Source organism: Acartia tonsa, chromosome 8 (assembly GCF_053477335.1).
Source record: "Acartia tonsa isolate MP-2025a chromosome 8, ASM5347733v1, whole genome shotgun sequence".
NCBI lineage: Eukaryota > Metazoa > Arthropoda > Copepoda > Calanoida > Acartiidae > Acartia > Acartia tonsa.
Genome location: NC_137267.1, coordinates 1928382 through 1953601, shown reverse-complemented (window position 1 = coordinate 1953601; position 25220 = coordinate 1928382). Strand labels below are relative to the sequence as shown.

The 25220-nt window shown below is 30.8% G+C and overlaps 1 protein-coding gene across 3 annotated transcripts in view; it reads right to left on the bottom strand.

Annotated features, from left to right (window-relative positions):
• Positions 1-5401: 5401 nt before the first annotated feature.
• Positions 5402-25220, bottom strand: part of LOC145325347 (uncharacterized) — a 40284-nt gene continuing 20465 nt past the window's right edge. For 2 of the 3 annotated variants that reach the window (XM_080168347.1, XM_080168348.1), the window contains exons 8-12: positions 9761-9821; positions 8062-8167; positions 7565-7754; positions 7137-7227; positions 5402-6634 (exon numbers count right to left, since the gene is read on the bottom strand). In XM_080168347.1, coding sequence (XP_080024473.1) covers positions 7153-7227; positions 7565-7754; positions 8062-8167; positions 9761-9821 — 432 coding nt within the window. In that variant the 3' untranslated portion in view covers positions 5402-6634; positions 7137-7152. The remainder of the gene's footprint in view (positions 6635-7136; positions 7228-7564; positions 7755-8061; positions 8168-9760; positions 9822-25220) is intronic. The other variant, XM_080168349.1, reaches the window with a different exon arrangement.

The window sequence follows — 25220 nt, the reverse complement described above, 5'->3', positions numbered from 1 at the left end:
AAAAATTGTTGCTAATATAGGAATTATATACAATTGATAAAAAATGAAAGTTTCTGTAAAATGTATAAAATATGGTATTATATAAAATTTGCATAAGATTACATAAAAATCACAGAATACAGGAATAATTCCCATCACTTCTTTGGGCAAAGTCCCGAGAGGCTGAAAGGTTTAATAACGATTTTATGTTGGAGAGGGACATCCCAATACCTCTTTGGGCGAAGCCCCTAGAGGCTAGGGGCGTAGCCACTAGTTATATAGAAAGAGTGATCTAGGGAGTTAGATTGAAATAAGTATATCAAAATAATCAAGTAGAATACCAGATAGCTAGAGAGAAAGAGAGAGAGAGAGAGAGTAAAAAAAAAGGGAGAAAGAGGTAGAGAGAGTTAAAAGTGATAGAAGTAGATAAATAGGGAAGAAAATGTATGTATTAGAAGACAATAAAACAGGAATATACAGATAAAAAGTGATAAAAAGAGATAAAGAGAGAGAAAGAGAGGAGAAAGAAAGAGAGTGAAATAGAGAAAAAAAGATAGAGAGAGATAAAGAGAGAGAGAAAAAAGATAGCTAAAAGTGATATTAGTAGATAAAAAGGATAGAAGATGTATGTATTAGGAGACAATAATATAAGGGTGAAAAGATACATTGATAGATAAAAAGAGAAAAAGAGAGAAAAAAGTTATAGAGATAGAGAAAGAGAAATAGAGTTAAAAGTGATATTAGTAGATAATTAGGGAAGATGTATGTATTAGAAGATAATAAAATAGGAATAGGCCGATTAAAAGAGTTAAAGAGAGAGTGAAATAGAGAAAAAAAGATAGAGAGAGATAAAGAGAGAGAGAGAGAAAGAAAGAGAGTAAAGTGATATAAGTAAATAAAAAGGTTAGAAGATATATGTATTAGGAGACAATAAAACAAGTATAGATAGATAAAAAGAGATATATATAGAGAGAGAGAATGTGAGAGAGAGAGAGAGAGAGAGAGAGAGATTGAGAGAGAGAAAGAGAGTTAAAGTGATATAAGTAGATAAAAAGGTTTGAAGATGTATGTATTAAGACGAAAACTGTGGTTTACATTTCCTTTCAGTAGTAATGTAATAGATATACTAAAGACAACCAGAGATCTAAAGCGATAAGACATTAGCCGATATGTTGATATGCATCTCGAATGATGATACTCAAAATTATTCCTTCTTTAGATTACAATTAATGGTAGCAATGTTTGAACACTAAACTTACTAAACTAAACAATCAAAGCTCAATAAGAGTCCCCAAAATTATTTAGCCAACGAATAAGAAAAATTCATTAAAACTTAAGAGACTAGTGTCTCATTCCTTTCTTATATATAAAAGAAGGAAGAGAAAAACATCAAATGCTTTGTTAAAGTCAATGTGACTAAAATATTTTTAAAAGGTCTACCTACAGTATCCCTATTTTTGAAATATATTTGAAAAAAGAAGATGGGGGGGGGATTTGTATTAGGGTGGGTTCATATCGGAATTAGACAAAGAGGGGATGTGCAACAGATAAAACTAACTTAAATAAAAATTCTGACCGAAAAAGAATTTTAAAAAAATGATATTTAGAATGCGACCACTTAAAGATGTATTTCATTAATAAAAAATATGCAAAGACGACATTCAAGTCATCTCTACTTATTATCTCAGTTTCTATTAGTGCTAGAGGACTAAATATTTTTGTGCATTTCCCCAGTTATAGAATAAATTTCCGACTATAAGTCAGTCAAAGTCCTATTTCGCTTCCTTACCCTTTATTTACCAACCTTTTACCAACGACCAGTCATAGAATTGTGTAGCTATTTGCAAATGATAGTAAAACAAGGATGACAACATCCATAAGTAGCGAAGCACAAAAAATCGTAGATGGGAATACGTACAGGTAGATTTAAAAGGTTTTTACTAAAATCAAGAATAGATTTATTGGATAAAATAAATATGAAACCTTGTTTTATTTTATATGATGACGATGGTCAAAGTAAATTATATTAATGATGCTCATAACAATGGGAAAAATTATTTTGATACTGATATCCCATAAAAGTTTGAAAATTGGATCAAAATAAACAAAGATCTTGGGAAATATGTAAAACATATAAAAATAGCCAAAAACCTGATAAAAGGCAGTCTGGCCGCCATGGTTGTTTTCTTAAAACGACAAAAAATTTAATTTTTAAATCCTTAAAAACTAAAAAAATTTGGATAATCGGACCATATACACTGAAGATATGGAAAAAAGTGTTAAATATATTTATAAATAGCCTAAAACCTGCCAAAAAGGCAGTCTGGCCGTCATGGTTATTTCCTTTAAAGACGGGAAATTTAATTTTAATATCTACAACTGAAAAAATTTTGAAAATCGGACTATAAACACTGAAGATATGGAGAAAAATGTTAAAAATATAAAAAAAAAACAGCCTAAAACCTGCTGAAAGGGCAGTCTGGCCGTCATGGTTGTCTTCTTTAAAAGACGGGAAATTTTATTTTGATATCTATAACTGAAAAAATGAAGATATGGAGAAAAATGTGAAAAATATAAAAATAGCCTAAAACCTGCTAAAAAGGCAGTCTGGCCTTCATGATTGTTTCTTTAAACGACAGGAAATTTAATTTTGATACCTGTAACTGAAAAAATTTTGAAAATCGGACCATAAACACTGAAGATAAGGAGAAAAATGTGAAAAATATAAAAATAGCCTAAAACCTGCTAAAAATCGGTCCGACCTCAAATGATGTTTTATAGTCAATTGTGCTCCTTAATAATGGGAATGTTGTCAAAAAATTTCAGCATTCTATCTTTTATAGGAGCTGAGTAAATTCCATTTCCCCCATAGCGTTACGGACTGTCGGACTGACGGACGGACAGACAAAGTGAATTATAGAGTAGCTTCGCTACTAAAAAATAATTGAATCAGAATGATAGCTTCATGGTGCTCCTAGGAAAGGCTTTGAGGAGTAGATCAGGAACTTTTGTCCGTTTCAAAATATCTCATTCCTAGCCTTAGAAATGACTAAAAAAACACCATTTTTAAAGGTTTATTGAGAATTGTCCAATTTGTAGAGGTTTTTTGAGATTTTTTCAGACTAGGGACGAGATATTTTGAAACGGTCAAAAGTTCCTGATTCTACTCCTCAATGCCTTTCCTGGGAGCACCATGAAGCCATAGTTCTGATTTAATAAATTTTCGACACCCATTTACAAATAGCTATACAATTGAACGTCTGGTCGTTAGCGGTTTTAAGACTTAGGATAAATTTTAAATCATCCAGAGGTGTATTATACTCATAAAAATCGTTTGCAGATCCCCGCTTTGGTCTCAGAAAAAAAATTTTCAAAATCGACCCACCCTAATTTGTATGCTTTTATATTAATTTAGGTTAGGTTTTATCGGGTACAGGGTTGTCCAACAGAGTTAGATCACTATTAGGGCCCTGTTGTTGAACTCCTTACCCCACTTATCTATAGTTTTTTTTTTCCTATCTATAAGAAGGGTGTTTACACTCACTAGCTACTTTGGATTACGCACTAGTCTATAACTAAGAGGACATTAAACTTAAAAAGAAAACTGAATACAATCTTTACAAACACGTTTTCTTATTCATTGGTGTAAGAAAGAAAATGGGTAATAGAAACGTTTTAGCTAGAATCAAACCTAAATTTTCAAATTGTTGATTATGAACTGTAATTTCAAAATTCAATTCAAGGGTTGTTTGTCTTAAAAGTAACTAAAAAAATATCTACAATTAACAAAGTAAAATTTTTAAATGTATGAAAAATATTAATATGTCTTTTCCAAAATCTTTATCAAAGTCAGCGGTACTCTAGTATAAACTACAGATTATGTCAGAAAACATGTGTTTTTGTTCATTTTTCATTTATTTACATCATTTTTTTTTTCTTACTCATATCTAAGAAACAGTAGGGAGGAAGAGGGGCAAAAACAATTCTCCTTACTCTTTCTCTGTGCATCAATGAAAATTGATTAAGATTAACCGACCTGGATAGCAAGATCCTAACGATCTCATTATTAGTTGAAAATATGATTATCATATTGATATTTATGAGGTAATTTAATCCACGTAGTAGACCTATGCATATGGCCTGATTATCAGGTAGTGAGGTGACATTGGGTTGTTTATTTATTTTACTAGTCCCAAAAGTTGTATAATAACGTTTTTCTTAAAGTATTGGGGAATTTCATTGTATTTTGATTGGTTGTTTCAAAAAGTTGAGTTGCCAAATGTTTCAATTATTAATTGTAAGAAACAGAAAGGTTTTTATTTTGCATCATGATGTACATAAATTTATCGGCCATTGTCTTATCCTTTTTGATACTTACACCAGCAATAGATAAATAAAGTTTTAATAATTTTCTAACAAAGGCTTGTTAAAAACCTTGTAAAACTAAATCTATTGAAATAATTTTGGCAATGGAGAAAATCAATCTTTTTACACATACAAAAAAGTTTTGATTTCTTATAATGTAGAATTTATTGTGTTAGTTTGAAAGAAGTGTGTTCAGGGCAGGTTTTAGGCTATTCACAAAAAAGTATTTTATACACAAACTACAATCTATTACACTTTAAACTTGCGTTGAAAAATAGGTTTTGTGATTTTTATCATAGGGTTTATATGATTAATTAAAAAGTATATTTCAATTTGCAAATTTTAACATAATGTCGACAAAGTAAAATCCGTGAGGGAGGGAATATTCGATGTTAAATTATACTAGTACCCAAAGTTTAACAAATATAGGTACGTGTGCAATTGTTGATTTAAAATTTTAGACAATTTAAAAATCTTGCTTGGTTGCATCAAATTAAAAATGTCCATACTTTACAACCAATGATTTCAGTCTACCATAGGATAAATTTGTTTATCCTGATTTATATTAATGTATTATCCGCTAGCAGGTATGACACTAGATGCCTCTAGAGGCACCACAAGAGGTAGTTGAGGGTTGATTTCGACAAACAAATTATTTTACTTTAGTTTTGAAAAAAGGTTTTTAAAATTTGGAGGAAAGTCCATAACCCCTATTTTTAATTTTGGTTTTAAAAATAAAATTGTTTGGTTAAGGAATTTTTTCTATGGTAATTTCTTATGAAGGTTGCTGGTATCCGCCCACAAAATATTGATTTACCTTCCCATGATATAAGATGCTGTAATTGTCTTGTCTCTAAAAATCTTTAATGATAATACTAGTGCATCAGTTAGTTAATGAGGTTTCGGGTACAAGTTTTCTCCATTTCGCCTGACATTCGCTTCGAGATGAATATGTTAGTCCAAAAAAAGACTAACTAATATCTGCGAAATGTAAGGATTTCCAAACAAAGATCATATAATCAAAGATCTGTCATGTTTTAAAAAAATAAAATCCATGTTTATAAAGCATATCTTTATTTGTGAAACTTTCTTTTATTATAATATTAAATAACAACAATTTTATTATTACATTTACTAAATATTAAATTTAACAAAAATTTATTTTATAATGGTTATATTAACACATATTTGGAATGTAAATTTGATAGTAGCACAGCTACTCTACATTTAGGGTTATGTCCGTCCGTCTATTCATCAAAACGTAAAAATTATTTAGCTAAAATGTTTCGTGATTTTCAAATAAAGTAATAGTAGAAGTATTTTCTAGGGGTGATTTCTACTTATGATAAGCTTCACTGTAAAGGAGAACCATTTTGTTTCAGCGGTTAGCGAAATTGTTTGAAAAAACAGACAGACAGACATTCTTATACTTTTAAATGATAATGATGATAATTAAGTTATCTGATTATTACTGCGCTACTTTTGAACATAATTATTTCTATTTAACACAAATGAATATATCAACAACCTAAACAGTATATTTTCATCTTCTTTTTTCCTACTAATTTAATTTAAACTTTCTTTCATGTGTTTATGAAGATAAAAGTGAAAAATTACATAAATTTACTCTTTTCTGATACATTTCTGCTAGGTAAAAGTTTTTATAACAATATAAAAATTTTATTCTTTTATTTAAAAAAAAGTAAATTATGGAAAATTATGGAAATTTTTAATCTTTTATCTATTTATAATTGTAACACAAAAATTGGAATTTATCGAAAAATTTTACAAATATTATTTTTATTAATGTATAATTTTATTTGAAAACCTTGATTTAATTTATTACTGGGCAGTTAAAAGTGATTGGTTGTAATAAAAAGAACTTAAATTATTTCATCTGAAGTGTAAAAAATGTTGTTAAAAAGTATTAAATTCTGATTATCCTTATTTTGTTCCTTTATGTTTAAATTAAAAGACTTATTTTGATTATTTTGGAAGCTAATTTAACAGTAAATTATACAATAAAACATGATAATTGTTTTAATGAAAAAACATAAAATTTTGAACATTTCTTAAATAGGGTATATTTCTTAATCTTTGGTGAATTTATGAATAAAATTTGCCTTTTAAATTAGGTAATGATTATAATCAATATTTACAAATCTTAAATTTTTTGGGGGGTGTAATTCCTGAAATTGTTAGAGAACTTTGTAGGGGGTGTATTCTAGTATTTTTCACATAGGCCAACCTCGCTCTGCATACCAGTGTCGCTCTCTGTAATATCTTCCTCCTGGTAAATAGAATAATTGTCAGCGGTATAGATTTTACCCAAATAAAATTTTACATAAAATACACATAATTTGAAAAAAAATATTGAAAAAAAACAGTTTAAAAGTATATGTATTGATAAACAATTTTATTTCTTTTATCCTGTTCTATTATCTGTTTTTAAAAGAAGCCCTGCTTCCCACTCAACTCTTTACAAATCTTAAAATTTTTGTTAAATGAGCATAGTATTAGGTAAGGGTTTTAAAGGGTAAATTTTTCCAAAAAAAAAATACTAAAATTGCTAATTTCTGACCTTCTAAGGCTAGATTACACAAAACAATTTACATTTAAGACAACAGAAAAGGGAAAAAAAGTATATTCAGATGCTTTTTAAGTAAGTTGCATATAAAACATTTAGGTTTTTTGCACAATTATTTTGGTTCAAATATTTTAGAATATTTCTAAAAAAAATTAAAAATTGGCATCTGAATATCCTCTGTGAAACAAAACAAAAATGATCTGACCTTGGAAGGTCAGAAGTCAGGCTATTAACAATTGATCCCTCCCTTGTCCCTGCAGGTTCGGGTACAGGTGCTCATCACTCATCCATTTATCCTGCCAGATACAAAGATAGATAGTTGGAAAGATAGATAGACAGATAGATATGTAAATAGATAGTTGGATAGATAGATAGATAAATAGATATTTGGAAATATAGTGTGAAATAGAGATAGAGATATATGTTTATATTTTTATATCAGGAAAAGATACAGTCTTGCAACTACAGGAATATGAAGTACATCTTGTAGATAGTTAGTTAAATTCTTAGACATTGAAACTAGGTATCTAGTGGTATATACATATTATGAAAAATGAAAAATAAATCTTTTTTGATTTTAAAATATAGCAGTTTAATTTATTGAATTTTCATAAATACATTGTATCAACTTACTGGTGAATTGCAAAGAACCAAATTGTGCTGTTCATAGTCATCCCTTCCCCCTCCCTGTCCTCCTCTGTCTCCTCCCCTTTCCATGCCGTGATGACCGCCATTTTGAATCAGCTGTTCCTGCTCCGGGTGTGTGGGGGCTGTGTTGGAGGGAGGGGGTGGCAATAGGTATCCCCCACCCACACTTCCATTCCTGCAATTAATATATTAAATTTCTTAAGTTGCTGTTTCATGTATGAAGCTAGTAAATGTGGCGGGACAGATTATGTCGTCAAAAAAATTAAACAATGAGAGGCCACTATAAATTTTACCATTCGTCAATTACAGTGTATACTGGCCTGTCATTGGTTAATTTTTTTGACGTCATAATCTGTGCCACCACTTATACTAGCTTCTCATGTATAATTAAATATGTTTCCTAGGTATCAAAAAACCGTCTATCTTTTCTTTTTGATAATATTATTTTATTAGATTTTCATTTTTAAATCTAAAAAAAATACCTGCTGAGACTGTAGAGGCTTGTCAAACCAGTTTTAGCACTCCCATTAGAAATTCTGGGAATTGTCTGTGAGTGGTTGATCATACCAGGGTGTAACATCACAGGGTCTAGCATAGATAATTAGATAGATAGATAGATAGATAGATAGATAGATAGATAGATAGATAGATAGATAGATAGATAGATAGATAGATAGATAGATAGATAGATAGATAGATAGATAGATAGATAGATAGATAGATAGATAGATAGATAGATAGATAGATAGATAGATAGATAGATAGATAGATAGATAGATAGATAGATAGATAGATAGATAGATAGATAGATAGATAGATAGATAGATAGATAGATAGATAGATAGATAGATAGATAGATAGATAGATAGATAGATAGATAGATAGATAGATAGATAGATAGATAGATAGATAGATAGATAGATAGATAGATAGATAGATAGATAGATAGATAGATAGATAGATAGATAGATAGATAGATAGATAGATAGATAGATAGATAGATAGATAGATAGATAGATAGATAGATAGATAGATAGATAGATAGATAGATAGATAGATAGATAGATAGATAGATAGATAGATAGATAGATAGATAGATAGATAGATAGATAGATAGATAGATAGATAGATAGATAGATAGATAGATAGATAGATAGATAGATAGATAGATAGATAGATAGATAGATAGATAGATAGATAGATAGATAGATAGATAGATAGATATATAGATAGAAAGATAGAAAGATAGAAAGATAGAAAGATAGAAAGATAGAAAGATAGAAAGATAGAAAGATAGAAAGATAGAAAGATAGAAAGATAGAAAGATAGAAAGATAGAAAGATAGAAAGATAGAAAGATAGAAAGATAGAAAGATAGAAAGATAGAAAGATAGAAAGATAGAAAGATAGAAAGATAGAAAGATAGAAAGATAGAAAGATAGAAAGATAGAAAGATAGAAAGATAGAAAGATAGAAAGATAGAAAGATAGAAAGATAGAAAGATAGAAAGATAGAAAGATAGAAAGATAGAAAGATAGAAAGATAGAAAGATAGAAAGATAGAAAGATAGAAAGATAGATAAAGAGATGGATATATATGACTGTTACTGGTTGATCATAGCAAGGTGCAAAATCACAGAGTCTAGCATAGATAGATAGATAGATAGAGATATAGATAGATTTATAGATATGATTTTGAACGTTTGATCAGGACTGTATCAGTTTGTTGAAAATATAAGATAGATAGATAGAGATATAGATAGATAGATGAGAAAGAACATTGTGAATTAATATAAATATTTAAATGGATGGTGTATACCTCTTTGATTAGAAACATAGATGTAGAAGTGACAAAAAATTAGACAAATAGATAGAAAGACATATAGAAGGATAGATACATAGATATACAAATAGATATCTTCTTGTTTAGAAACTGAGATGTATGAGAGATCATTGCGAATAAATGGATAAACAGAAGGATATACATATAGTTTTAAGTTAGATGGATAGATAAATAGACATACAATTAGTTTTTAGATAAATAGATTTTTACGTTTTTTGTATAGAGAATAATATGTAGGAGAGAGCATTGTGAATTAAAGAATAGATTGATAGACAGACAATTAGATAGATAGATTTTAGATGGATAGACATATAGATAGAGAAATAGATAGATAGTTCACCTGTTTGTATAGAAACTGAGATGTAGGAGAGAGCATTGTGAATTGAACATCCCTTCTGCCTCTGAAATAAAAGAAAAAATTGGTGTACCCTAAAATTATGATGACTTTTTGAGAATTGCTCCAATTATTTCCTCTAGGGCTATAGGGCAATTAAGTGACTTTCATGATTGAATATTTGTTCTTTTATTGTTCATATTTCCCCTGATATGATGTCTATAAAAGTACTAATCTTTTTTGCAGAAAAATTCTTGTCAAACAAATTGGATGTCTAACTGCCAAAGAAATGAAACTATATGGCTCATGGGTTAAGATATAGATAGTATAGAAATTAGATGTGTTGCAAAATTATTCTTCGAATGGATATTAAGATATATGCTGATATTATGACAGGGTAAAAATTGTCGTCAAGTTAGGCTGCTAAAATGGACATAATTCAGAAGGAGGAGGTGAGTGGATTAGGTAAAGGGAGTGAATGGTGGCTTTGTTTAATTTAGGCAGTTTAGCTGTGAGCAAAACTTTAGGATATTACCTGAAAATTTAATTCAACATCCAAGTAATAATATATCGATTATTCTATATTTACAATATGTTTTGGAGATATCTAAATATAAATATAAACTCCATTTTTTCGTATTCATTCGAATCCGATGGATAGGAACCGGTTCTTGTCCATATAAAAAACTATGTCTAGCATCGTATTATATCCAGCTTTCTACGAATATAAAAATGTACAATCATAAGATGAAAAGTTGTTTTTAGCCCGCGCCTTCGGCACCTCAGGGCTAGAAAACTGGTTTTATTCTTATAATTGTAAATTTTATATCCGCGGAAAGCGGTTCATAATACGATGAAAGAAATAACTATTACCTTATTTTTAAAATATATCTAAAAAAGGGGGAAGGGTAGCTTAGGTGAGTACAGGCACTGCATGGGTTAGGAATAGGAAAGAAAACTAAACTGTATACTTTTTTTAATTTGTTTTAAAAGCAAGAGGAAGAATTTCTTCAATTTGTAATCAAAATTTGTATAGGGAGTTTTATAGATTAATAGCAATTTTGAGGAAAAGTACGAAGAATTAAACATGGCACATAGCTTTAGATAGTAATAAAAATAAATTTTTTTTTTTTAACTTTTAATTTTCCCAATATCCCTATCTTGTCAAAAAATGCAATACAAATGTTATACAATGTGTAATGTCAAAAAAGTTGAGTTTTAATTTTTATGAAGATTCTTATAGCTATTTTGTTTTAAAATACGTTTGGTCATAGTTATTTTTTATATAATCTGGATTTTAAATACGTTCCAAATTTATCAGGGATAAAATTTATAAGTAAATCTTTTATTTATTAGAGTGAAATTTTAGGTTTTTATTTGCATTTTTACACAAAGTGACTGCTGATCATTGATCACTTTTGATCAATAAATAAACATGGTGTAGGGGATTTTAAATTTGTGTGTAAACTTGAGTTTTGTATCTTGTCCAGTTCACATGTTTTCAAGTGATTAGATTTGGACAAGGGTGATTCAAAAAAATATATAAATCTCTAACAAATTAAAGTTATAGCTGTATAATGGGACCAAAAAAGATCCCTAACAAACCACCTCAAGTGACTCAAGTAAAATTGGACCCAGTCACTAGTGCATTTTTAAGTGAGTTAAAAGTTGATGTAAATAAATTGACATTAAATGAAAATTCTGTTAAAAGTGTTTTAAACACCCTAATTAAAACTATCGGTCAACTTAAAAATGAAATTACCCAGCTTAAAGAGTCAGGAAGTGAGAGTTCAAGCGACGAGGAAGAGTGGGAAGTAAAGGGTGGAAAGGGGAAGAATGGTACAAACTTGCCCAGAGGAGGGGGAGGAGATAACAACAGATGGAAAGGAAATGGTGTTCCCACCAACATACAGGCACAGGTCAGATATAACAGCGATCACATTGACCAGAACCAACAAAGAGCAATGAAAGGTACTTTATTATTTGCCTCACCAGAAAATGCAGCCAAGAACCTTAAGTCTATTCTAAAAGAGCCAGAAGAAATTGGAGAAGAACTATACACCCAGCAAATATGCGACACTATAGAGAAGTATTATGGTGTTCATATTGACCCAGCTCTGGATATTGAAGCATGCCACCCTACATCCAAAGGTTGTGGTATTATAAGGTTTAATAATCGAAGGATGGGCTCAGCATATGCTAAACTATGTTCGGCGATTTTGAAAGGGCCCAAGCCATCACAGCCCAGGAAAGAGGAGGAGATTGTAAGTCAACCTGGGGCGATGGAGGGGAACGAGATGGAGGGAGGAGCGATGGAGGGGAAGGCATCAGTGCAAGGAGCCCAGAAAGAGGAGGTGAGAAAGGTAAAACGACCTAACTTTTGGTTAACTTTCCAACTCACAAAAAGGCGTTCAGATTTAATCAGAAAACTAAAGGAGCTTAAAAGGGATGGAAAGATAAACCATTTTACTTCTAATGAAAATGGTGTTATCAGTGTCACTTTGAGCAAAGGAGCGGCTCCTAAACGGCTTACTTTGGATTACAAAAATGACAACTCTAAAACTTACTATGTGGGTGAGTTACTCCAACTTGTCTCCTGTAAAATATGATAAACAATCCGAAAGTGAATCAAACTAGAATATAATGGTGTAAAAATGGGATGAATATTTTATTTTTGAAAAACCCGAATTTAAAACTAATCTCTATCTGTTATCACTTAATATTTATTTTACTATGTATATGTTCTGTGTAAATTATCATAGCATTGAAAATGGGTTGTTTAATGCTTTTTTTTCTTTGGTACATTTAAACAAAAATAATATAGGCATTCAAATTAAAAATGGATGATGAGTTAGTTAATAATCTTGGACATAATTCTTTGCAATTAGATTCAAATTTAAATCATTCGTGTTCTTACTTTGAAAACCATGAATTTGTAAACTTCATTGGAAAGAGGGAGGAAAAGTTTTCAGTCTATAGTCAGAATATTAGAAGTATAAATAATAAAATCGACGATATACAAGAATTATTATCGGAGATAGAAACTGAAAAATTTTCTTTTAGTATTCTATTATTTCAAGAAATTTGGGCAGCAAATAACGCACAGACCACTAGATTAGAAAATTATCAAGATATTATCTTACAAACAAGGGAAGGAAAAAGGGGTGGGGGTTTAGGAATATATCTTAAGCAAAACTTAAGTTATGAAATTATTGATGAATTATCATATATTTTAGAGGGCGAATTTGAGACTCAATTCATAAAAGTATTTTTTGGTAAGAACAAATTTAAGATTATAGGCAATATTTACAGAATTCCTGGTGGTAACTTAAATAACTTTATAGAATGGTTTGGAGAAAAATTAACATTTCTTAAAACTGACCCAGTTTTAAAAAAATCTGATGAAATTATATTTGGGGGTGATTTCAATGCAAATTTTCTAAACTTTGATTCCCACAACCAAACAAATGATCTTTTGAACCTATTAATATCCACTTCTTTTCGACCAATGATTACTCTACCTACTAGAATTTGTCAAAATTCAGCAACTCTCATTGATAACATATTTAGCAATAAAAAGCAAGAATTTTATGAAAGCGGCCTAATTATATCTTCTATTTCTGATCATCTCCCAATTTTTTACTTAAATGTAACTTGTGAAAAAAATACTTCAAACCAAAAACAATATTATTATGATATGAGTCCAAATAACATAGAAAACTTTAAAGAGAAACTCTCTTCACAAAATTGGGAAGGTGTTAATAATGATAATATTCCGAAAACTGCCTTTGAAAGTTTTGGTAACATATTAGAAAAGTACTTTAAAGAGAGTTTCCCTTTAAAAGAAAAATGTGTAAACAAAGGAAAAGTTCCTATTAACCCGTGGATGTCACAGGAGTTATTAAAAATCAGAAAAGCCAAAAATAGGGCCTTTAAAAACAAACTTAAACATAGGACTGAATCTGCTGAAAATAAATTTAAATGCCTAAATAATAAATTCAAAAAACTTGCTAGAAAAGAGAAGAAAAAATATTACCATGAAAGATTTAAAGATTGTGTTACTGATATCAGAAAGACTTGGTCGCTAATTAACTTAATAGTCAAGAAAAAAAAGTGTAAAAATGACGTGCCTTGTGTTTTTACAGATGCACAAAAATCCTATAATACTTTCTCTGAGATAGCCAATGGCTTTAATGACTTTTTTGTTGATGTTGGGCCAAGACTTTCTGAATCAATACCTCAATCTTCTAAATCTTTCAGGGATTTCTTGGGGGATCAATATGATGAAGAATTTAACTTTCAGGAAGTAAACTCTTTTATTATCAATATAACTTTGTCCAAATTAAAATCAAAATCAAGTGTAGGTAATGATAATATCTCTATGAAACTTTTAAAAGAAATAATGCCAATAATTGTAAAGCCTATCATTCACCTGTTTAACCTCTCTTTAAACACTGGCTACATTCCTGATAACTATAAATGTGCAAAAATTATACCTATTTACAAAGCTGGTGAAAGAGATAGATTTGACAATTATCGTCCTATTTCCATACTTCCAGCCCTCTCTAAATTACTTGAGAAAATTGTTGCTTTTCAAATGATTAGATATCTTGAGGGAAACAAAATGTTATATCAACATCAATATGGCTTCAGAAGGTCAAGAGACACACAACAACCACTGATACATTTAATCAACAAAGTTTATGACGGACTGAATAAGCCCCAATCAGAATACAGTGCCTGTGTGTTTCTTGACCTTAAAAAGGCATTTGACACGTGTGATATACCAATTTTACTATCCAAACTAAAACACTATGGTTTTAAAGGTGTATCTGCAAAATGGTTTGAAAATTATCTAACTAATAGAAAACAGTATGTTGAAATAAATGGTGTAAAGTCCAAAGAAAAAGTATTAACCCATGGAGTACCACAGGGCTCTGTCATTGGACCAATTTTGTTCTTGTTGTATATAAACGACCTTCCAAATTCAACAACCTTATTTTGTAGCCTTTTTGCAGATGACACAATATTTTGTAAAACCTCAAGTAATTTAGAAACCATAAAAACATCATTAAATGAAGAATTAGATAAGGCATCAGTATGGTTTAGGGCAAATAAACTTTCTTTAAATGTATCTAAAACAAAATACATGGTCTTCAGACTTAGCAGTATGCAACCTGTCAATAATAACTTTAGAATCTTCATTAATGGGGAGGAAGTTGAGAGAATCAGCAATGAAAATGAAACAAAGTCTTTTAAATTTGTTGGGGTACATCTTGATGAATTTCTCAATTGGAATGAGCATACAAAAATGGTAAAAAACAAAGTTTCTAGTTCTCTATATGCATTAAATCAAATAAAAAATGTTCTCCCATCAAAAACTTTGAAAACGATTTATTCCTCAATGATTTTGCCTCACTTAAATTATTCTAATATCACATGGGGTCTCTCTAAAAGTAAAGATATTGATCAAATAAGAAAACACCAAAAAAGGGCAATAAGGATTATTGTAGGTGCTAATTATAATGCACACACTGAAATTTTGTTTGGACAATCTAAAATCTTAAAATTTGATGATTTGGTAAATTTAAACATTTTAAATTTTATAAGTAAATTTTTTCATAAGAAACTCCCAGAAAGCTTTGATAACATGTTTAAAGTTCTTTCTTCTCAGAGATCAAAAAAGTTACTGATAAGTATACCTAAAACAAAACATCTTGAATATTTTCCAGCAGTGTCATTTCCAAAACTTTGGAATAACTTGAGAAATGAAATAAGGCTTTCAGACTCTGTAAAGAAATCATTGTCCATGATTAAAAAAGATTATCTTTTAAATTATAAATCATTTCATTGCAACAAAAGAAAATGCTTTTCCTGTAAGAAATAAAATCTGTACCAACTTCTGTAACTGTAAATAGTTATTTAGTCAACCCACTTAATTATTGATCTATTAAATTCGTGTAAATATCTTTATATAATAAATAATTTTTGTAATTTCTGGCTATAAATAAAATGATAAATGAAATCAATTAAAGGGGTAAATTTACGGCCTACTCCAAGGCTTAATTACTCCTTGCTATGCAATTTTTAAAATATGATTTTATATGTATATTTAATAATTTAAATGTATTGCATTAGTTAATAAATTCTATTCTATTCTAACTTTAGGTCAGATTAGTTAGAGTTATATTAGGTATTTGATAGCCAAACAGAGTTAGGGCCCTGCATGTAATGGCCCTGCAGATTTATTGCGTCTCCAATTTTATAATAATAGAATAATTTTGACATAGATTTTATTAAAGATGATGTCATCCTTGTTTTGTTAGAAATTAGGATAACAGAAAAATCTTCGAATTTTAAGATTTAGATTTTAATAGCACAGATAATCTATCAATTATACACCTTTTTATTTGTGGATTAAAGACTTGTTCAGTATAGGTTAAATAAGATACAGAAAAAGTATTAAAGTTTTTATATTTAAAAAAACGATAATATTCATGAATTGTAAAATAGGAGAGGTATCTTTTGTACCATAACCAATGGAACTAGATGTATAAGAAATCTTCAACAAAAAAATCAGCCTTTTTTAAAATCAACAAAAAAGTTTTCCATTTTCTGTTTCAATAAGATATGTATACAAATAAACTTTTTGAATTTTAAAGTAGCCAGCCTACTAAAAAATATAAATCTGTAGTATAAATATTGGTCAACTATTTCAGATTTTAGTTTTTGACTTTAAGATTTGAGATTTAAGTTCACATATTTTAAAAACTTTAATAACCAGTGTAATTTCAAATTCAATTTCCTCTCCCTCACTTGGTAAATAAAAATTATCTAAATCATAAATCAGACTATAAATAAGGAAAAAGGGTAAACTATACACTATACAGGATAAACAACTATTTGCATTTTACATAATTTACATCAGTTTATGTAAAAATAGCTAAAAATTTATATGATAAAGTAAAACAACGGATAATGCTTTACCAGTAACCACAAAACCTTTCAGTAAACTTTAAAACCTTTTTGGGGGTATTTTTTTACCTCGTAGGGGGAGGGCGAGGACCTCCTTGACGTCGATGAAATAATCGTCAATTAGTGCCCTAGTGCTTAAAAATAAGGTGTACTGAACCATGAACATGCCCATCATTCCGGGGTTACCCAGTATATAATATCACATTACCTTAAATTAAGGTTTTTGTTTTTGAGATGATATAAACAATGTCCTCCATCCATGTTATGCATATATTATATAGGTATAGGAAAATTACAAAAGAAAGACAGTACTATAAATTTCCATCAAAACGAAGACAAGAAACAATAGATAACTAAATTCTTATATAGATTAACAGGATGTTTGTTTGTCTCTCAACCGTCAAATCGATATAGTTTGTCATAGGTCCAGGGAAGGTCTATAACTATTTTTGGGAAAGGTACCACCAACCTCCTGGGAAAAATTACCCCTAGACAAACTTTTCTACAATAAATCTTTTCAAAACTGAAATTGAAAGTGGATAGAGGGCGATTCTCCAACAAATCTCGACGAAATCAGACGTAGTAAACACTTTTGTAGAATGTCTGAACTTAATAGGAAGAATATAAATTTCTAAGTCTAAACAAAATTGTATACATATTTATTGTTGCAAAATTGCTTAAATAGAGGATATTTTTTTATGATATTTCTTACTTTTTTAGGATTTGATTAATGAGATGCTTCTTATAGTATTGTACCTTGGTGTCCTAGGAATCATTATTACATAAGTCAGATAAGTAGGATGATTACAGTATGAAAAAATAGTTGTCAATAAAAGATAAAGAACTTGTTTTAAAATGGAGAAATAGACTTTCTAGCAATATAGTTGCTACGATTTTAAATAGTACCTAACTAGAATCAACATGCCATGATTGATACAACTCGAATAATTAAACATGCCTAAATTAACAGTAAGAGCTATCCGTCATGAACGGACCTAGCCTAATTATAGATAATCTTTGCTTTTTAAAAAGAAAAGAAAGGAAACAAAGTGTAGATTTCTATAACCGTGAACATTGACAGGAATCTAAAGGGATAAGACAATGGCTGATAAATTAAAGTACATCCTTAATGATGTTACACAAAATTACAATTGGTGGTTGAAAAGTTTGGACATTCAACTTAATGAAAGTCCCCTAAGTTGTTAGTCCAAAAAATATTAAAAAGTTATCATAAAACTTTGGGGATTAGTTCAATAAATAATCCAATGTCCCCTTCCTCCCTGTAACATTGAACATTAGGATTTTATCGACAGAAAAATATTTAAGGTAGTAACAATAAAGGAGAGAATAGGAGTGAGAGAGGGAGAGAGAGAAAGAGAGAGAGAGAGAGAGAGAGAGAGAGAGAGAGAGAGAGAGAGAGAGTAAGAGAAGGAGAGAGGGAGAGAGAGAGAGAGAGAGAGAGAGAGAGAGAGAGAGAGAGAGAGAGAGAGAGAGAGAGAGAGAGAGAGAGAGAGAGAGAGAGAGAGAGAAGAGAGAGAGAGAGAGAGAGAGAGAGAGAGAGAGAGAGAGAGAGAGAAAGAGAGAGAGAAAGAGAGAGAGAGAGAGAGAGGAGAAAGAGGTAATAAAATGTCGTGCCGGTAAGGTAAAAATACATTTTATTTTTCGAACTTCGACTATTTTTCTTTTTTGCATTTTTTATCATTAAAGTGATAATCATGTTGTGTTACTTTACAGTTAGGGAGTTGAATCCATTTTTATAGAAGCAGAAATATAATCTATGATTATGGTTTGAACCCTCTAAAACTGTAATCTACCTTTCCACTTTCCCCTCTCTTGGTGAAGATATCTTCAACGCCGATACGATTTTGAAATGTAAGATTCTACTTTCCCTTCTCTTGGTGAAGATATCTTCAACGCCGATACGATTTTTGAAATGTAAGATTCCACTTTCCCCTCTCTTGGTGAAGATATCTTCAACGCCGATACGATTTTTGAAATGTAAGATTCTACTTTCCCTTCTCTTGGTGAAGATATCTTCAACGCCGATACGATTTTTGAAATGTAAGATTCCACTTTCCCCTCTCTTGGTGAAGATATCTTCAACGCCGATACGATTTTTGAAATGTAAGATTCTACTTTCCCTTCTCTTGGTGAAGATATCTTCAACGCCGATACGATTTTTGAAATGTAAGATTCCACTTTCCCTCTCTTGGTGAAGATATCTTCAACGCCAATACGATTTTTGAAATGTAAGATTCTACTTTCCCTTCTCTTGGTGAAGATATCTTCAACGCCGATACGATTTTTGAAATGTAAGATTCCACTTTCCCCTCTCTTTGGTGAAGATATCTTCAACGCCGATACGATTTTGAAATGTAAGATTCCACTTTCCCCTCTCTTGGTGAAGAAATCTTCAACGCCGATACGATTTTTGAAATTTAAGATTCCACTTTTGCCTCTCTTGGTGAAGATATCTTCAACAAGAGAGACAAAAGTGGAATCTTATATTTCAAAAATCGTATCGGCGTTGAAGATATCTTCACCAAGAGAGGGGAAAGTGGAAGGGTAGATTACAGTTTTAGAGGGTCCAAACCATAATCATAGATTATATTTCTGCTTCTATAAAAATGGATTCAACTCCCTAACTGTTTTAAATGACATTTTAAAAAATACACAATGCTTTATCTATTTTGAATACAATTCCCTATAAATCACTGGGATTGTTCGTATTTAATGCATTTATTAATCAGTTTTCAGAGAGAGGAGAGAGAGAGAGAGAGAGAAGAGTTAGAGAGAGAGAGAGAGAGAGAGAGAGAGAGAGAGAGAGAGAGAGAGAGAGAGAGGAGAGAGAGAGAGAAGAGAGAGAGAGAGAGAGAGAGAGAGAGAGAGAGAGAGAGAGAGAGGAGAGGGAGAGAGAGAAAGAGAGAAAGAGAGAGAGAGTGAGAAAGAGAGAAAGAGAGAGAGTGAGTGAGAGAGAGAGAGAGAGAGAGAGAAAGAGAGATAGGAAGAAGAAAAAAAAAAGGACATAGGTAGAGAAGAGAGGAGGATAATCCTTAATTCTTGCTAGAAGATGATTAAGAGAGGTAGAAATGTAAAAAGAGATAGAAGGAGAAAAAAGTTTCAATAGGAAAGAAGAAAAAAGAAAGATCTAATAAAGAATAGATAAGAATGGTGCACTAAAAGAAAAAAAAGGGTGAATTTTTTTGTGAAGTTTCTTAATACAGCATTCAGTATTTAAATTACTTTGTCTATCGAACTGTCATATAAAAAAAAACTGAAAATACTGAAAAAATTTTCGTTATTATTTTTTTCAAATTTATTTCTCTTCTTGATTTTAACAAAACATAAAATTCTGTTTAAAACGATGATTTTTTGTGCTTTGCTACTTATGGTGATGACATCCTTTGTAAACAATTTGTCTGTAGATTACAGTTAGTGGTAGAAAAGTTTGTACACTCAATGAACTCAAGATTGAATAAAATTCCGCAAATAATAAAGAAAGATAGAAAGTGACATAAATAAAGTAACTGATAAATAGAAAGAAAGAGAAAAAAAAGAGAAAAAGAACATTAGGATCAAACCCTTGAAATAGATAGAGCTGGTTTATCCTTCATCTACCGTTCTATGCCATTAACTCTTTTCATGCTATATCATAAAACTGAAAAACAAAGTATGTTTAGAATGTTATAGAGATCTGTATGTTTCAAACACATCAGACCCTAATTATTCTCATGTATCCTTATAGTAAAGTAACAGGATCTATGTATGACTGTTTATACTGAAGGATATCACCCGATATGATTCTCCTTTACAATATAGCCAAAACTCAAAAAGTGTGCCAATACTTTTTCTTCAATAAAACTTCAATTAGATATAGAGTGGTTACACTACCCCCTTCTGCCTTCCTTCCTCAAACCTCAGGTGTTATTATTAAACTGATTACCATAGCTGGATCTTTAAATGTGTAGCCGTTGCCGTTGACGCTGCTAGAGTTACAGCCGCTAATCTAATAGCGATCTTTAAAACAAATTAGCTATGCGTGGCTACTGCTATATGCGATCTTTAAATCACAACACATTTTTTGTATTTTAAGTAAAAATATGAAATAAAATAAAATTAATAATACGCAAAGACTTCAAACATTTAAAAATCCATATTTTATTGGCAGCACTGGCAGTGGCGACAGCTACGTCCATGGCCACGACTATGGCCACGGCTACGGCAACGGCTACACATTTAAAGATCCAGCTCATGCAAAGTTAGAAATCTGAACTATTTAACTATTATCTTCTGCTTATATATGAAATGAAGGCTATTATCTGTAAGAGGAGGGAAAATGCTATTTGCAGTGCTAGTTAGGACTTTCACAGAAAGATTTTTGCGTGCAAAGAGTAATATCATTATTTAATCATTTTAATCATAACTCATCAAAACTACACCTTATATTTTTTTAATGTCTGTTATGAGCTTAGCTTTTATTGAAGTTCTCATCCTTGTTTTAATATTTATTGAAGAGGACCGAGTACTTCAAATTTTCAATTAAGAAAAATTAATCAAAAATTATATTCTTAAATATTAACACTCTTATGGTTAATCTAATGCATATAAATGTTAAAATTTTGACACCCAAGTTGAATGAATTGTTAGAATCTCAGATGTAGCTAGTGGACCATCAATATCATCCCCCCCCCCCCCCTCAAAACTTATCTCTCATGTGAAAAGCGATGAATAAATCTTTAATATTTTTACACTATTTGTCTATTTGAGTTGCTTTAGTTTTTATTTTATTTTGAAACCCTTATTTTAAATTAAAATGAAGAGGGGTAGGGGCTTAATAACAGTCCACTTTCTACATAAGAGATGTTTCTGATGAATTCAATTATCCCAAATGTTATGCAAATGTAATGTTAGAACAATAATTGTTGCAATCATATTTGCAGTTACACTAAAAATTGGATGGAGTTGTCAATGGAAATTTAATAATTATTCCAGTATGGCTTGGAAACCCATTGATTTCCGCTGAATTATAACCGGTTTCCAGCCATACTAAAAGATCATATAAAGCATCATGATTTTCACGAGTATAACAAAAATCAATACCAATTTTGATTGCCCAAGCGGACCCCTAAGGTTTAACAAAACTGGTTTAAATCTTATAATTTTTCATTCTAATATCAGCGGACAGCTGTCTATGATACGATTTATAATATCATATTTAATTAATCTAATTACAATTCAAAAAGTGATTTTAAAAAAATATGGATGCTATTTATTTTAGAATTCAAAGATTTAAACATTAATATATAGAGATACTTAAAATTAGAGAAAAATGGTTCTTTAAAAAGAAATTATTTTTTTCTTGATGAGGGTCGGTCCGTGCCGCTATAATAGAGGCTCTTATCGTTAATTTAGGCAAATTAAAAATGTCCTTATTTATGGAAGCAAAGCATCTTTATAATGAAGTAAACAGGAAATACTATTCTACTTCTTAGTAACGTTAATAACTCCGCTAAAGATAGAATATTCTAATGCCATCATTGGTTTGTGGCTATTTTTAACATTTTATCAAAAATATTCTATCTTCCGACATTGAAAATTCCGCAAATCCTCATATTCTTTATCTTACACTCACCTTTTTAATATTATAGAGGATATAAGGATAAGTTTATGAAAATAGTCTTTTTAATAATCTGTAACAATTGACAATCTTATTGTATACAACCATTTCTTTCACAATAATGGTAAGATTAATGTATATTCCATTGATCTATCTATCATATATCCCTCTAGAATGAATTTATTATTACTAGGATCTTACACAAGATTTTCATGTTTTATAATAAGGTAAAACTCACAGCTGGCTCACATAACGATACCCCCCACTCAATCTCTTCGCCCCATTCCCTTCAACCGTACTGGATGAACGAACTGGCCAATAAATGAGTTCCATTTTGCAACCTGAATTAACAACAATTTTTCCCCTGACATAATATCCACGTATATATTGTACACATCTATTATCCCTAGTAGCTAGCTCATAAATCTGTGGGAAAAGAGGAACACTAATTGGATCAACATTCCTTTTTCTCCTGTTCAATTTATCGACTATTGTCCTTCCCCTATATCCCTGTTAGCTGACTTATAAATGTGGAACGCCCTCATTTGAGCGGAGAAATGGCTTGGAAATACTTTTCTGCAAAACGCTGATTCTAAAATGGTATTGACATAATAGAATTACATTAAGATAAAACCTACAGACTTTTAATAATAAATTTTAAACTGTTTTGTACTGCGCTAAGCTAAAATGTTGTCTAATGGTTGTCATTTGATCTAACAGAGCTGGATCTTTAAATCATTTTAGTGGTGAGCCAGATCGGGGTGAGCCGAATTTCAGCCAATCACAGCGCAGCATTTCATAAAATGATGTGCTCTCATTGGTGGAAAGTTGGCTCACCCATTAGCAAAATGATTTAAAGATCCAGCTGAGGTGAGGTAAAAGAGAGAGAGAGCTTTTAATTAACTAAGCTATTGTATTACTTACGTTGTCCGTCAACCCTTTAATGAAGAAGGAAGTTTAATTTTCTCAGCTGCTATTTGAGATATTTTTTGTAAGATACTATTTAATGTAGAGCATCCAGTAAACACATTAATTTGTTCGTCCGTCTGTCGGTCATCCAACAAATGACACTTGTTGATGTTTGTTGTCATCCTTGTTTTTTGTTCAATTGTTTGACGAAATGTCCTATTTCCTCTTCCAAAACATAAACTCTACTCTAACAGTATACAAATTGAAGATTGTAGAAATTGCAAAAATCTTTTGAGAAAGTTGTAGAAAGAGAAAACTATGCTATCCTTTTCAGGGTTTCATGGATGGGTCAACAAAATTTATGTATGATATGTCCATCTGGCTGTCTGTCCACCTGAAGTTTAAGAACTCGATAACCACTGAATTGATTGGGCTCTACTCTTCTATGAATGTAGTTTCTGGTGGTTTTATTTTCTAAATCGAAGCTTTTCTATAATTAGGGTAGGCCCGTCAGTACGTCCATCTGTCTGACCGTCCGTACGTCCGAGACAGATAGAATTTTAGTTAATTTAGGCATTTTAGAATTGTCTTATTGATTTCAAACTCTAAATGGTGATTCCTGTATTAGTTAGGTACGATTTAAAAAGCGTAGCAACGCAATAGTCATTACCAGAATGTCCGTAAGTCCATTTTAAACATGTTAACTTTTCTACTTTTTAACAACAAATGTTTATGTGATCTTATTATCCGATTGATCTATTTTTTGGTATATTAATTCCTGAAACAACAAAGTACAATATTATAAGCGAAGCAATCTATAATCAAGTTCAAATAGGTAATTGTGTCTATAAACATTATCCTGTATCAAGCAGTTCTTCAACAAATTTACTTACAATTTTGCTTCGACTCTTATACATTTATACTCTGATTATTCAGTTCTGACTCTATACAAGTGTTAAAGTCCGTTTGTACTTCCGTTTTAGAGCTTCGCTTTTATGGATGTTGTCATCCTTGTTTTTTTTAGGGTGAGGAGATAAATCCTTAACTCCCCATTTTGTACGACCTTGGTCAAGTAACTTTTGGAAAAAAACATAAAATTTTCTATTTCAACTTTTAACATTCAAACTCGACTTTGATTTGGGTTGTAAATACAATAATTTTTTTTACCTATATTACAAACTATATCCTGTATCTATGCGGCTAAAGAATAAATATATAAAATCTTGTTGGTTTTATCATTTATAATACTTTCTACCACTTTTCATTTTCTTTTACTTTTCTAACAATAACAATTTACAATTGAGACTCTAGCTACTACGCTACTAGAGGCCTCAAGAAGCATTTGAACTAATAGGGGCTTGAATTTTAACCACACCCCTTATTCTTATTTTAGAAAAAACTAGGGAAAAATAGCTATATACCTTCCAAGATATATGAGAATCTAGAATCTAAAGGAGAACCCTATTGGTTCAGTGAACGAAGAGATCCTTCGTAACATATATCTAAAAACGGCGTTATCCTCTTTTTTAAATTCCCTTGGATAGTAAAATAAAAATAGAATAAAGTTTTGTTTTATTTGATAGTAGCGGCTTCGCCCCTAGCCTCTAGGGGCTTTGCCACATGAGGTAGTTTTTAAAAAAATAAAAAAATTTCTGGTGCTCCGAACCATACTCTCCCCCCCCAATTTTTTTGGGGGGTTGGGGGTGTCCCACCCCCGAAGAAAATAGCTTAAAACCACCACAGGACCAATAGGTATATACCCTAAAGAGTAGAATCCGATCGGTTCAGTGGTTACCGAGATCTTAAGGGACAGACGGGTGGACAGACAGACAGACAGACGGACGGACGGACGGCCGGACGGACTGACAGACATCAAGCTACTTTGTATTATAGATAAAACAAAGCGACACATTAGTTTTCAATATGGCGTAGAACAGGTTTTAATCCAGCGGAAAATAATCGGAC